This window comes from Salvia hispanica, chromosome 6 (assembly GCF_029641045.1).
Source record: "Salvia hispanica isolate PSC_SH4W2 chromosome 6, Shi_PSC_v1, whole genome shotgun sequence".
NCBI lineage: Eukaryota > Viridiplantae > Streptophyta > Magnoliopsida > Lamiales > Lamiaceae > Salvia > Salvia hispanica.
Window position 1 is genome coordinate 39,802,383 of NC_142697.1, and position 15,213 is coordinate 39,817,595.

Genomic DNA, 15,213 nt, shown 5'->3' on the forward strand with positions numbered 1-15,213 from the left:
CGTAAAATCGGTAGGAATTTCGCCGAAAAATCGCCGAACTCCTCCCAATGGCCGGCGATAAGTCGGCGATATCCGGCGAAAAATCGCCGGATTTTCGCCGTCGCCATTGGGAGTGCTCTTACACTTCAATCGTCTTAGTTTAATGACATCACATGCATAATTGATATATTTATAGTATTTTCTAGTACTACTATTATATAAAACGATGCTATTTGAAGGATTTTTTTTCTAAAAAATAGAAAGAAAAAGTTATACTAGTAGTATAAAATAGTGTTGGTTTGATCATATCGAAAATCACATGGTAAATTAAACTTTCCGATGTGGGATATATTAAGCATGAATGGGGCAAAATAATAAGATGTCTTCTCTTCAAATAAAATCACCATACTAGATAAGAAAATGACAATAAAGAGTGTATACCTTTTAAATCAAGTACTCCCTCCGTCCTAAGAAAGATGACATGTTCCTTGGGCGACACGAGATTTTATGCAACTTTATTTTATAGATTAAGTGAAGAGGAGAGTAAAGAAAAAGAGAGAATAAAGTAAAGATAAAAGATGTTTTCATTTTTAATAATGAGTCATCTAACGAGACGGAAAGAGTATAAAATAACCTTAAAAACTCTGTAATTTTGCAGTTGTGATTGAGCTCGAAAAAACTATGGAAAGATTAATTTAATTTAAAGTAAACTATAAATTTGATTGATGAAAAAGAATCACTTGATATCCTAATAAAAAAATCGATTGAGTTAGATGTTACTCCCCGACCTAATTAATAGGAGTACATCAAAGCAAGAGAGAGACGACAAATGCATATATTAAATTAGAGATGATGCTCACTTGGCTCATTTTTAATTGTTTTACAAATTGTTGAGGGTACATTTCGCTAGAATTGTGGTTAGATATAACATCCTCATTATTAATGCACTAAAATGATTAATTATAAAATATATAAAACTCTCTAAAGAATTGAGAGATGATGGGTAGAAAACAATTAATGTGGAAAATGAATATTTGTCAATATAGAGAAAGTAAGTATGTGGGAAATGAATTTGTGTCAATAGAGAGAAAGTAGTGTTACGGGTAGAAAGAATACATCAAATTTACTTTTATGGGGGATTAGGTGAAAAAAATAGTCTTGATGACGTTTTTCATTTCTTAAAGAGAAAATAATGTTAGGACATACTCCGTTGAGTATTTATTCACCTGGGTACCAAGCATACGACATCAAGTGGTTGGGGCAATTTTGTCCAACGAGTACAAATTATGCAAAATTTTAACCAAAATATATAAACCCTAAAGCTTGTCCTGTTTATTTGGTCTTTACCATGTTACTTTGTACTAGCTTATTTGAGATTATTTCTCACTGTACTTCCTTGGATATGCCCAAATGTATGATTTGTACTAGCTTATTTGAGATTATTTCTCACTGTACTTCCTTGGGTATGCCCAAATGTATGATGTAAACGTTGATTTTGGTTCTATTGGATATTTATTCATGAAAAAAAGAAAAATCATTTATATAGATTACTAAAAATATATATATATAAATAAGTCAAACTAAAATAAAATAATGCTCAGTTAGTTATCAACCTAATCAATTAATTTAAGTACAGTTATAAATTCAAACTTGTTATGAAAAACATAACTAGCTTTACTTTGGAGAAAATATTTGACCTTCTAGAAGGAGCATTCATTATCCTTATTAGGATACTCATGATATTGAAATTATTATTTTCTTTTAAAGAATATGATACTAAAAAAAACTTGAATCTATTAGTTTAGCCGTATTTCTCAATTTCAAGACTTAAGTGGTGCAACTACAAACTCAAAAGATATTTGAAATTATTCATCATGTGTGGATGCAAATAGCAAGCAATAGCTTATGCAACATTTTTAACACGTGCTATAATTTAGGAAATTGCATGCGTAATAAATGATCCTATAAATGGCGGCTGCGGTTCCGCCGTTTATTTACACTTGTCGACTTCTTGTTTTCCTTGGACCACTATGCTGCATTCTAATTTCTTTTTCTTTTTATTGGTAATATGCTTTCAATTTCTTTCTTTATTAGCTCCGCTGAAAAGTTACACTCCTAGTAGTTTGCTGAAAATAAAATTAATAAATAGTATAATAGTACTATACGTATTCTAAAAATAATTAAATAATACTTTTTCCATCCCATTGTGTAAGACGTTTTTTTTGGAACAGGATCTAAAAAATTATTAAAAGTGAGTTAAATAAAGAAAGAATAAAATAAGAAAGGATAAATGGTATAGAGATGAAAATAAAATAAAGTAAGAGAGAAGAAATAAATTATTTTTTGCAAAAAAAAATTATGACTCAGTGGGGGACGATAAAAAAAATTGCAATCTAGCTACATAGGGAAATAAGGGTATTAAATACTAGAATCCCAAAATTTCTCAAAAAAATATAACAAACAAATGAACCCTTAGGATTTGATCGAGTAGCACTAAATATGTAGTTACGACCAATGTTGAAAACATTGAGGTCAAAAAATTTATTGGACCCAACAGAAAATTGGCCAACCTCGAGAATTTGGCCTGATAAAGACATTGGATCTCATTTATAAATACAAATATAGACAACATTTTCCAACTGGGTAGCATCGAATCTATCAAATTCTAACAACGAAGCCATGCAATAAGCCAGTAGGATGATAATGGACAAAGGAGTTCACATGTATACACCTATGAAATCTGGAATATTTAGATACATGTCTTCATGAAGTCGTCCAGATTCATACCCACGCCAAAGTAACTCCAGATAATGGAACATTCTATCTGCAAAACGGATATAGACATATAGTATCACACTCGACGAGCAGCAGCTCTTACAGTTCCGAACGCAGTCCCGATACTGAAGAATCACTGCTGAAGATCTTCAAGCTTGGTGAAGTGCTTTCGGATTCCTCAACTATTCTTGAAAGGATGAGGCGTGCTATGTTCTCAGCTGAAACGGCGCTTGTTTCCATGGTGCTAGCTGCATTCTCAAACGCGTTGACATAGTATAGATGTTTACCATCTAAAATGAAGGGAGCGTAGGTCTCTGGTGCATGGTAATGAGGATAAGCAGCCCAGTTGATTCTGACCGTCTCCGCTCTCACACTGTAATTCAAAGCGCAACACCAACAGTTAGGAAATAAGAAAAACACAGAGTAAACCACACAACGTAAGTGTGATGTTTAATGACGGAGAAACCTAAGTTAGTTCATGATGATTTTATGCTCCACGATATTCGTCAATTGACATTCTCTGATCTATTTGACATACACAGGTGCTGATATAGTAAACAATGTGATCAAACTTAGTGGGGTGAAGTAGCTTTGGGAGTTGGTTCACAAGAGAAATTAATAAATGGCTCCTGCAACCGTTTTCACGAATGATCCTACCACAACGGACCCATTATTATATCTCTACAACATTCGAGCATAAAAAAATGAAAGAGAAAAGGTGAAGGCCCAACTAAGTGATACTGTAAGTTTAAGATTCTACCATCTGGAGATTAGAAAGATGTTTGTATTATCATTTCATTCAGGATCTATACCTTGTTCTATTTCAACAATCAAGTTAATCAGATTCATCATCTTACTGATCACAACCAAATGCTGTTTTCAGATGTTAGGGATCAGATACTTAATTGGAATCTACCCTCTACTTCACAGCTATGACCTTGCTTTCAGAAGTTTGGCATATTGATTCATACGATACAGTAGAACAAATCAGTAAATCTATTTTCTTTACTTAAATAGTTCCCATAAGTTAATTACTTTGATTCAAAATAATTTTATTAATGACTTCTGCATGATTAATAAAGTTATATGGCAACAAATTACAAGTTTTTATGACAAGACGACACTTAAAGCTACATCAAATTATCTAATAAGAATATTCTACTCCTATATTTAATACAGATGTATTATTAGAAGAATTAAAATTAGAATTTAATAAATTCATTAAACAGACTGTTGAAACAAAGCCAATCAATTAAATTGCATAGCATGACAAGAGTCAACTAATTACCTTTAAAAGAAAGGCAATTCAATTATTTAAATCAGACACCTTTGAAAGCCCTTGGCAAGGCTGGCGTGGATCTTAAAGAAGACAGAAAGTGGCAGTTTATGATGGCTCACGCTTCTAGTAATGCATAGTAACAAAATAAATTGGATGCCTTTTGATTTATAAACAATTAGAAGTTACCTGAACAACTTATCCAGTAAGGCATCTACCATTGCTTGGCGCGAGAAAATCTTGTAGGTTGCATCTTTCTTGTGTCGCTTAAGAACGCTTATGCATGTAAATGGTAAATCACCAGACTCAATGGTACCAATCAGTTCTGGGATATCGGATACCAGGTCTAGCCCGAAATATGCCTGATCAGAGCAAATCATCAATCTAGATAAATGTTTTACATCTTTAACACAAATTTAGGACTTGAAGATGGCGTATAAGATATACTCACAGGATTTAAGAGGCCCCTAACAAAAGTTGCATGAGTGTGCTGTAATTTTCTTGGAGGTATTGATATTGCTGGATTAAAAAGAATATTCACTTCATCCAAAGGCGTGGCCACCACTGTGACTTGACAGTTGTAACTCTTTCCTTTTGTGGAGTTCAGCTCATAAGCATCTCCGAGGTAATAGACAGATTCTATTTCTTCATTAAGGTGCAACTCAACATCCGAACGGTTGATTAATCCAGCAGCCATCTGCCAGTTCCCTCCTTCAACTGCCCATAAACCACCTCCAGATCCAGCCAATGAAACTCCACCAGCAAGCCCACTGATGTTCACACTTTGCCCATAATTTATTCTGGTGATCACCTGCAAAAAAAAGAGAGGGTTTTTTCATTTAGTTGAAAACATACCATAAAATACTTTAAGATCTCTCTCTCTCTCCCTCTCTCTCTCCCTCTCACAGCTGCATGAAACATATCTGGTGACATTCTATGAAGAGATGTGATCATTTTATGGCAGTGTGGCAGCATATGACTATATCAGATGTGCTAGATAACATAAACTAAAAGCTGAGGTAGAGCAACCAAATTATATGTTAGCACACTAGAGACATACTCCCTCCGTCCCACCACAAGTGATCAACTTTCCATTTTGAATTGTCCCACCACAAGCAGTGTTGTTAGGGGCGTAGGCGCTCCGGGGTGATTCTATAAAATCTGGGGTGCGGGCGAGAGACCCACGAATCGGGGCGACCAATACTTAATTTTTAATATATATTTTATATAGATATATAGGTGTTTGCTGTTTCTTATACTAATTTGTAGTGCATGCAACTGAGTTTTTGTATAAATTTCTTAGAAGCATAAGTGTATAAGTATAACAGTATGTGCCTTCAGGCCTTAAGTAAGAGAGAAATACCTGTACGAAATTTCCTAGAAGCATAATACTATAAATAAATACTATATTATATTATCAGTAGACTATAAATAAATAGTACTCCATATAATATTATCAGTAGGCACCTAAAAGAAGAGAGATGTCTTACTAAATGCTTTCTTTAAGAGAGAGAAACAGAGAGATGACTTATTTTATTTAATTTAATAGACCTAAAAAGCTGCACCACTGCCACTAATTGTTTTCTTTAAGACACCTAAAACATGTGCTTAAATTATAACGTTAAAATATGAGTAACCCCTTCATCTTCCTCATCCCTTCTTCCCTCTTTATTAACACGGCGGAATTCTGAGCATGAAACAGCCGACGCCCCACCGTCGCCCCGCGTGCACTTCAGCCACCCCAGTCTCGCCCCAGCCCGCCCCATAAATATCGTTCGGCCCAGGGTGGCTGGGGCGACTACAGCTGACCGACCCACACCCCAAGTGCGCCCCGAGCGCGATTTTCACAACACTGCCACAAGTGATCAATTTTCTTTTTTAACTAAAAACAAAACTACAACCCTCTTACTTTATTCACTCTCTACTCTCTCTTACTGTATTCACTATTTCTTATTTTATTCTCTCTTTATCTCTCTTACTTTTTCCTCACTCAGAGTACTTTACTCTATCTACTTTAACTCAGTACATATCATTTTCTTAAATCCTGTGTCCAAAAGTTCATCACTTATAGTGGGACGGAGGGAGTATTAATAATAAAACAAAGGCCTATATACACAAGGGCAGGAGCGGATCACAAGCATTTCTAAGTCCGAATGAGCAAATTAGTTGTTCATCATTGTCTACAACTGATAGAAAGAAAACTATTTTCAGCAAAAAGAAGAAGCTGGAAATTAGTACTGTACTTACAGTCACAAGCTCTTCAACAAGTATAGGAGACAATCCAACTTCCTCCAATTTCTCTCCTAAAGTGATTGTTGTCAGATTGAACAGTCCAGCCCATTTCAGCATCGCTTCGACGCTCTCAAACACTGGTCGAGATTCTAAACCATCATAATACCTCAAAAATTTATTGAGTGTCACCTACAAGCCATAATACCATACATCTTTATATCAAACTAAAATATAAAATAACGATAGAGCAGTACAACAGCAGCATATTCTGGAGGCACAATAGCAAACAACATGATGGAACATCATCATGCAAATGAGATATTATCGTATAAGGGGGCATCTACTTTTGAGGATTAACCTAGATAGATAAAATAGTCCATTGTTTACTAATATAGTCTGGAACTTTGTGATATCTGCCCTTTCTATCATTTAAGCTAATTTGTCTTTCATGGGAAGGTTGGGATTGGAGAAAAACCAAAAACTAGGATAGAATTTTTTAATCATGAATAATAAATGCCCCCAAGAATTTGCATAGTTCCATGTTCCAGAACATAAATTATGTTATAAAGGCACATATAATCCTAATTTCACCGGAGCACTGTCCATATTTCAAAGGATCAATAGATGCAGCTACAAACAGTATGATTCCTCTGGTCCATTTAAATATAGCTAATTCAAGCTAATAAACACTTCAATCCTATCATCCAACAATATATATACGCAGATAAAACTCCAAAAAAGATTAACAGAAGCACGCGATGTGAACTAGGTACCTCGATGAAGCTATTCATCCGGAAGAGCGAAACGACGCCGTACCTCAACGCCATGATGATCGAATTAGCAATCGAGACAAGGCGTTGGACAATTGGCAGCTTGGAGTTGCAATTGAGCGTCTTGTAGACGAACTCACGGCCGTTCCATATGCCGAGGGAGAGGGAATCGTCGGAGTCGCTAGGCACCTCGGGTCGTAGGCCGAGAAGCAGGGTGTAATTCCAGGCGTAGTAGTTTTTAGGGTGGATGATGGATCCGCCGGCCTCGAAAGTCTCGCCGGCGATGGTGACGGTGGCCAGGCGGCCCCCGACGACGCCATGGCGCTCGAAGAGTGTGATCTGGGAGATGGCGCCGGGCGGGGAGTAGTGGCGGAGGAAATGGGCGACGGAGGCGCCACCGATGCCGCCGCCGATGATGCAGACGGTGTGGGAGTGGGCGAGGGATTGTGAGAGAAGGATGGCGCAGAGTAGGAGGGTTGTGATTTGGGGATTCATCACTGCAATTCTTTGTTTGGTTGTTTAGCTGTTTGTTGAAGGTTTTACTACAGAGTAAAACTACAAACAGTAGCTAAACCATATTCGAGTAATTATAATTTTTAGAGCATTCCCAATGGAGGTGGCGAATTCTCGGCGATAAATCGCCGGTTATCGCCGAATTATCGCCGGCCATTGTGGCGAAGTCGGCGATAATTCGGCGATAATGTTGCCGTTGCTTCGCCGAGTGGCGTTCTAACGCCGGATTATCGCCGAGCGATCGCCGGCCACTGTGGCGACGCTCGGCGATAATCGGCGATAATTAAAATTTTTTTTTTTTTTTTTTGAACCCAACGGCTATTTTACATTCCACCCCTATAAATATTTCCTCCACTTCCTCCATTCATCACCCACAATCTTCATTCTCTCCATTTTCAATCTCTTCTCCCAATCTTCAATTTTCATCAAAATTATGAGCTTTTGGAAGAAAAGTTCCCGATCGGGTAAGGATAAGGGTAAGGGGAAAGAGTCGAGTTCACAAATTCCCAACACGGATGAAGCAAACGAGCAGTGGATGCAGTCGTTGTTGGCGATGGGTTCTCCTCCCGGCCAACTTCCATACGGGGGTCCGTCTCCTTTGCAGACTCCTCCGGCGCGGAGACTTTCTCCGTACTTCAACTCTGCCGGCAGAATGCCCTTTCCAGCCGACGATGTGTATCGGCCCCAGTTCGACACCCCCGGATCAACCCCAGGCGACCAAGAATCTCAGGCCGCGACACTGAGCGCGGAGGACTTCGAGGTGGAAGAAACGCCCACCGAGCCGCCTTCTAGGAGCGGGAGGGGGAAGGCGCCGGCGTCGTCGGCTGCGACTGATACGGGTTCCGATGAGAGGCCGAAGCGGGTAAGGACTACTTACACTCTGCAAGAGTCCGAGCTGATAGCCGACTGCTGGGCGGACACGTCACAGGACGCGGAGCGCAGCAACTACCAGACTGAGATCATATTCTGGGAGCGGATTGCCGCGAAGTACAGGAGCCACAAGACTGCCTCAATGAAGGACCATGGCAGCGAGGCGATCCGTCGGCATTGGGAGCGCCTCATGAGGGACTGCGGGCACTTCAACGGTATTTATTCTAACTTGATGACTCACATGACGAGTGGCCAGAACGAGCACATGGTCCGAGATGAGGCCATCCGGATGTATAGTAGCCAGTACTTGTCGACGAAGGGCTTCAAGTATTGGAACATCTACGATAAGCTGAAGGATCTCCCCAAATTCCGGACGGGAATGCACGACGCGCTGCACGGGAAATCGGTGCGCTCGCGACTTAGCGTTTCGGAGAGCGAGGGGAGCGCGGCCCACATCGACTTGAGTGGGGATGGTCCGCACGAGCGCCCGGAGGGAGTGAAGAAGGCGAAGGGGAGGCGGAAGGGGAAGGGCGCAACGTCGGAAGTCGCGTCGGAATCCGTCATCGACTTAGAAAAAGCCACTTATTCGAGCAATGTCGCCAATCTGACCCAGATGTACACGCTGTACTTCACCGGCGGCGGGACCCCTGAAGAAAAGGCGGCCCTCTGGAAATGCATCCAACACCTGCAGAGTACGCTGGGGCTCGATCCCGACGCCCCTCCGGCCCCTCCGTCTTAGATTTTTTTTTTTTAAATCTTTGTTTATTTGCGTTTTTTATTTGTAGTTTTTTTTTTCTCGTTGTATTATATTTTCCAATGATTAATACAACGATGAATTGTTCATTATTAGTCTATTTATTAAATACATTTGTAGGGAAAATTAAATAATATAAAAAATAATGATGTAAAAATGAAATGTTGAGTTAGGGAGAAATAAGGGAGAAATAAGGGAGAAACCAATGTAGCACTTGGCTAAAAACTGGGGATAAATTTTGGTGCTGATGTGGCGCTGATGTGGCAGGAGTTAGGGAGAAATAAGGGAGTTTTTAGGGAACTCCATTGGGAGTGCTCTTACAATTTTGTTTCTAATTTACTAACTATTTTGCTATATTACATTATCACTATAATTTTTAAATTACGAACACAAAATTCAATTAGGGGAATATCTAATGGCTCCCAATAAGAAATCTAAAGCGAAGGGCGGCGTCGCCGCCGGACCGCCTCAGCCCGCTGCCGAATATCCGGCGTGTCTACGGTCTATACCGCCCTCTTCCGTTGCTATCTCTGTCCATGCGAAGCCCGGCTCTAGACTTGCCACCATCACAGGTACTAACCGTAATTTTCTCCTTGTGTTTTACTCACTTTTTTATTCTCATTTTTATTTGTTCAATTCGATTAATTAATCCATCATGATCACTTCTGAGCTTCTGATTCGTTACTGCGTTTTGAATTTTGATTTGATGAAAACCTCAGATATGAGCGACGATGCGGTAGGAGTCCAGATTGATGCTCCCGCTAAAGACGGCGAAGCTAATGCGGCTCTTCTCGATTACATTAGCTCTGTAATTCTCTTTTCCCGTTTTAGAATTTCTAGTATATTCATTAATCAAATTAATTTTTTTCCAGTTCACGATTTGATTTAGGTAGGTTTTCTGACTGAACTAAATATGTCACATTTTATTGAACTTAGAGCTTGGTATATAGGATAGGAGGTTGCTATCTATCAGTTTATTTGAAAATAGCACTTTCATATGGCTTCTAGTTCATTTCTGCCGTGAAAAAGTAATATAGCTGCCATAATAAGAGCAGGCGAAGCAGCTAGAGAACTGCTTTCCTTAGTTCTTCAACTTGTGTGGACGAAAGGAGTATATACCTTTGATCATAGGGATCAATTGAGAAACAAAGTGTGCATAGCTAGTTCTCCATTGCCTGTATGGATTAGAGGAGTACTACATAACTTCGATCATAGGGATCAATTGAGAAACTGAGAAACGAAGAGTTCTTAGCTAGTAGTTATTGCATAGTGCATGGTATTAGTATTGTTAACTTCATCTATGATTGATGACCATACTGTAAGAGTGCTGCCTTTTGATGATTCAGCAGGAGTGAGCAGTATGATACCAGATTTTGTTACTCAAAGAATTTTCACGTATAGATTAAGTTTATCTATCACGTCAATCTACCTAGTGCTTTGTTAATTTCTGTAATTCAATGTGAACCTTGAAATCTTCAGGTTCATCTTTCCATTCCATTTTCTTTGTCTTTCTTTTCTTCTCCAGATCACTTCAGATTTTTGCTTTTTTTTTTTGGGAAATGTTGATATAAACAACACTAGTCAAAGCCCCAAATGTATATGAGCTGAAATTCTGAATTGCTGTTTTGATATACAAATAAAGAGGATGTCACTTCTCTCTTGAAGCTTAGTGTTTACTTTTCTTTAGGACATAAAGCCGTGTTTTTTTGGACATTACTTATAATTCCACCATCTTGTAAGCAGGTTATTGGGGTGAAAAAAAGGCAAGTTTCATTAGGTTCTGGCTCGAAGTCGAGGGATAAGATAGTGATAGTGGAGGAGGTAACTTTGCAGACTGTATTTGACGCCCTAAATAGAGCTCTAATGAGCCAGTGATGTACTTTGCAGACAGTTTTGTATGACATATGAGGCACAGTTCACTGGTTTACTGTATTTCTGGAAAACTTAATGAATAAGGCTCTTTGCACTATCCAGTTATCTCTGTGTACAGAATCATAGAATATAGAAATAAACACTAACATGATGACCTGTGCATACTCTATTCTCCCCATGATTAAGTTAATAGTGATTTAAGCATAATGGAGGGCAATATATTGTATTTAGTCATCAAGCCTTGTCAGTGCTAGAATCTTGATTAGTTGCATAATCATATTAAATCAATAGTTCGGTACTTTACTGGCAAATACTAAGAAATAGGAGATATGAAATGTAGGTGGCTTGTATAGTGCTCAAGAAACTAGTGTTCAAACTTTCTAGGTAGTGTGGAATAGCACGCAATGTGTGGTGCGTAAAATTCAAAAAATAAAATAATTAATGGCATGACATGAACGATAGGAAGGTGATTTTGAAATAGATGATCCGGTCAAATACCATTATTATGACAAAAGGAAAACAATAGTTGAAAACTTGAAAGACCAACATTAGTTAAAGAAGAATAACAGAGTAAAATTCAATATCTGCATCTGATCATAGAAAATGGGTAAGCAACCACTGTAGTTAACTAAGCAGAGACAAGAAGAAGCTGGAAGCTGTTTCAGATGTCAAGCCGATAATCTTGTGGAGATGGAACTTAAGCCCATCGTTCCCAGCTTCTCTTTGCTCTTTCTCTATCTCTTCTGCAGACTTCATCAATGTCTCCTGGCAGTACCCTTTGATCTCAACCACCTCCAGCGTGTCTATTTCTCCCACCGCCGCCGGAATCTCTTGCAAATGCTGGCAGTCATCCAAAACTAACCACCGCAGCCTTGGAAAATGATCGCTGCTCTCAACCTTCCACTCTCTCAGATCATACACTGTCTTGAGCACCAACTCTCTGAGCTGCTGGAACTCCCCCTCTCTCGTCTCCCATATCTCGCCGTCAAAGGCGCCAAACAATAGCTTCAGGTTTTGAAGGTTTTGCAATCTTCCAATCACTGAGATCTTCTCCCATGGCAAGTACAATCCAGACAGAGTGAGCTCCTTCACATTTGAGGGAAGGCTAATATCCGCGATTGTGTTGATGAAGCTACCTTCCAAGTGTAGCAACTCGAGCTGAGTAAAGAAGCTGAAATCAGGATACCGGAGCTCCCCTGTCTCTTCCACCACAAGTGGAAAGCACTTGCATTTGAGTTCCCGAAGATTAGGTGAACATTTCAGCATGTTTTCGTCGTTTAGATCCCGAATGGTAACCTTGGAGAGGAACTCAAGGTTATTGGGTTGGGAGCTACTGTCTTTGCCGAAATACACTTGGGTGTTTACATTGATGTATCTCAACTTCTTCATTCTGGCTATTGCTGAGGGTACACATACCAAGTAGAATTGAGACATCACTTGGAGAAATTCTAGGTTGACAAGGCTGCTGAGGAAGGCTAGTTTGAGTTCCTCTAGTTGTGGTGACGACAAGCCATATCCTATTGCCAAGCATCTTAGGTTATATAGATGTCTGATTTCATTCAAGCTCCCATAAGAGACTAGTCCCTGCAAAAGGAGGACTCTCAGTAATTTCATGTTGAGGAAACCAGATGTTGGGAAACAGCCAAGAATCGAGCGAATATGCAGCCCAAACAGAGGTGATCTTGGAGAGCTTGTGAAATCACGGATACATAGGCGCTGGTGCTTCTTGTTTATGGAGTAGTTTCTGTTAGAAGACAGAAGAAAACAAGAATCAAATCATGTGCTTCAGAAGATAAAAAATGAGTTAAAGAGGGTTACTTGTCCACCACTGTGTGTAAGTTTTCTTCCTTGCATCTTTTCAAGCAGAACTCATGCAATAGATCATGAACAACACAATCTTTAATTCCACCATCTGATCTACTTCTTGCAACAGTTACAAGGCTCCTATCAATCAGCTCCATTAAGTATTTTTCTGCTTCAATCTCTGTCTTCCTCGTCTCTTCTTTGCGTATGAATCCCTCAGCAATCCAAAGCCTCAGCAGCTCCGCAACGAGGATTTGCTCACCTTGTGGAAACACTCCAAAATAAAGAAAGCACGGTTGCAGGTGATCTGCTAGATTAGCATAACTGAGTTCCACAATTTGCATCATCACATTGTCTTCATCAGCATGCATATGTTTTGCTAAATTTCCTTCCACTTTTCTCCATGTACTGTCTTGCTTGTCCATGCGAGAAAGAATACCAGCTACAACAACAACTGCAAGTGGAAGCCCTCGACACTTTCTTGCGATTCTCTTCGCAGTCTTTTTCAGATTTGGAGGGAAAGGTTGGTCTTGGAACACCTTCTTCCTTAGTAGTTTCCAGCAATGTTTATTTGACATAAGGGGAAGCTCACATATTATGCTGTCAGGTGGAGCCACTTTCCTGTTCCTGCTTGTCAACAATATCCGGCTCCCGTTTTTGTTATCCGGGAAGCATGCTTGTAAATCATCCCATACCTCCGAACCCCACACATCATCCATCACAATTAGGTATCTTCTTTTATATAAAATTTGGTGAATCACTACTTTTAAGCTTTCTTCGCCGGTATTGAGCATGTCTTCCTTCTCCAACACCACTTTTAAATTAACAAGAATGTCAATCAACAGATTTTTCATTTGGTATTTCTGGGAAACTACACACCAGGAGCATGCATCAAACTTATGTATAAAAGAGGGATGATTATACGTTTTCTTGGCTAAAGTTGTCTTACCAACACCAGGCATCCCACACACGGCTACAATTTGCAAATTCTCCGATCCACCATCGAGATACTGCAGAATTTCCAATTCCTTGTCCTCAAAGCCAACTACTTCTTCAACATTACTACTACTATTGTTTTCTATTGATAGTTGTTTGAATATTAAGTTAAGGACGTCAAGATTATTTTCACGTACTTGGATCACTGGCTTGATAGACTTAATTTTGTTGATGACATGAGATAGGTTGATGGAGAAATACCTGCAAGAAGCATCTTCAACCAAGAAAGAGTTGATTAAATACTCTGCTTCGTAGGCAAGTCTCATCACATACCCTTCCATCCCCGGAAGTCGAGAATCCTTGATCAGAGAGATGGAAAGCCTTAGCTCATGCTGCAGCATTTTGATTTGATCCTTCACATGAGCAATCATATCATCCTCCCTGCTCAATAGATCTCCGAGATCATCAAGTAAAGAATCGACAATAAAGAGAGAATCCCCTGCAGCTGTCTTCGGAGTTGCATTCGGTTCAGTAATAGCTCGCTTGATGATTCTGGATTTCAAGTCGTCCATGCGTCGTAGAAGAGCTCCAAAGCCCTCTTCAACCGCTTTGGATATTGAATCAGTTGAGAAAATGATGAGATGAACCAAACTCCCAGCTTTATTGGCAACTTTCTCAAATTCTGTCAAGAAGAGATGATGAGTTTGTTGATCCTGGCCAAGAACAGCGAGAAGAAATCTCATCATCTTTCGCAGAGAGTCAATTTTATCCTCAATTGGATTCACCGAACCAGGCCGGTTATGCAGCAAGCGCAGAAGCATATCCATGAAGGCTGCGATCATCCCATTTTTATCGACTGGATCCTCGTCGCCCCTCTCGAACAACTGGTGTTCCTCTGGGACGACGAAAACTTCCTGAAACGCGTGGGTGAGAGACGCCACTTTCTGGTCGTGTTCAGCAGTATTTTCAGGTACGAGGTTGGAGAATTCAGGGTTGAGCAGCTTGGCCCGGGTCAGAAGGTCGGAATGTGGGGTGAGGTTTAGTTTTAAGACATAACCGTGAACCACAGAAAGATGAAACTGAGACCACTTAAACTTGAGAGGGTCTCTCTTTTTGGCCTTTCTCGTCTTCCTCCATTTATCCAAATGATCAAACATTTCTGAGAGTGTTTGTCGAGAGGAAGAGTCCATTTTCTCAAGAATGAAGAAGTGCTTGCAGCTGCTGCAATTCCAACTTGTAACAAAAAAAGAGGTGTGAAAATTGTCATCATAAAAGCTTGACGACTTTAACTTTTTGAATATGATTGAAGTAGCAATTATTTAAGCAGACTTTGTTTCATGCAATTTTTTATGAATTGTAACAACTCAGCACTCACAAGGAAGGTGCTAATTATAAATTGGAAGCTTCGTCTTGGACCAATGTGGGTGGTTGGT

The 15,213-nt window shown here is 39.5% G+C and overlaps 3 protein-coding genes across 3 annotated transcripts; 1 reads left to right on the forward strand and 2 right to left on the reverse strand.

Annotated features, from left to right (window-relative positions):
- Positions 1-2,433: 2,433 nt before the first annotated feature.
- Positions 2,434-7,578, reverse strand: FCLY (farnesylcysteine lyase). The gene is made up of 5 exons (XM_048104528.2): positions 7,036-7,578; positions 6,278-6,451; positions 4,482-4,841; positions 4,220-4,392; positions 2,434-3,127 (listed from the first exon to the last, which is right to left on the reverse strand). Exons 1-5 carry the CDS (start codon positions 7,525-7,527, stop codon positions 2,854-2,856), a joined length of 1,473 nt encoding a protein of 490 aa, XP_047960485.1. The 5' UTR covers positions 7,528-7,578; the 3' UTR covers positions 2,434-2,853.
- A 1,965-nt stretch (positions 7,579-9,543) lies between these two features.
- Positions 9,544-11,138, forward strand: LOC125205528 (uncharacterized). The gene is made up of 3 exons (XM_048104529.2): positions 9,544-9,741; positions 9,889-9,977; positions 10,913-11,138. Exons 1-3 carry the CDS (start codon positions 9,585-9,587, stop codon positions 11,042-11,044), a joined length of 378 nt encoding a protein of 125 aa, XP_047960486.1. The 5' UTR covers positions 9,544-9,584; the 3' UTR covers positions 11,045-11,138.
- A 474-nt stretch (positions 11,139-11,612) lies between these two features.
- LOC125205525 (putative late blight resistance protein homolog R1A-3) lies at positions 11,613-14,970 on the reverse strand. The gene is made up of 2 exons (XM_048104526.2): positions 12,860-14,970; positions 11,613-12,785 (listed from the first exon to the last, which is right to left on the reverse strand). The coding sequence occupies exons 1-2, from the start codon at positions 14,968-14,970 to the stop codon at positions 11,666-11,668; spliced, it is 3,231 nt and encodes a 1,076-aa protein (XP_047960483.1). The 3' UTR covers positions 11,613-11,665.
- Positions 14,971-15,213: the final 243 nt, after the last annotated feature.

Bases quoted from the DNA above. Each gene is read 5' to 3' on its own strand.
- FCLY (XM_048104528.2), bottom strand. From the start codon at position 7,527: ATGAATCCCCAAATCACAACCCTCCTACTCTGCGCCATCCTTCTCTCA. The intron at 6,452-7,035 runs GTACCTAGTTCA...TATGGCTTGTAG, and splicing joins GGATGAATAGCTTCATCGAG to GTGACACTCAATAAATTTTT. The intron at 4,842-6,277 runs GTAAGTACAGTA...TTTTTTTTGCAG, and splicing joins TTGTTGAAGAGCTTGTGACT to GTGATCACCAGAATAAATTA.
- LOC125205528 (XM_048104529.2), top strand. From the start codon at position 9,585: ATGGCTCCCAATAAGAAATCTAAAGCGAAGGGCGGCGTCGCCGCCGGA. The intron at 9,742-9,888 runs GTACTAACCGTA...TGAAAACCTCAG, and splicing joins TAGACTTGCCACCATCACAG to ATATGAGCGACGATGCGGTA. The intron at 9,978-10,912 runs GTAATTCTCTTT...TCTTGTAAGCAG, and splicing joins TTCTCGATTACATTAGCTCT to GTTATTGGGGTGAAAAAAAG.
- LOC125205525 (XM_048104526.2), bottom strand. From the start codon at position 14,970: ATGGACTCTTCCTCTCGACAAACACTCTCAGAAATGTTTGATCATTTG. The intron at 12,786-12,859 runs GTAACCCTCTTT...GTCTTCTAACAG, and splicing joins TTACACACAGTGGTGGACAA to AAACTACTCCATAAACAAGA.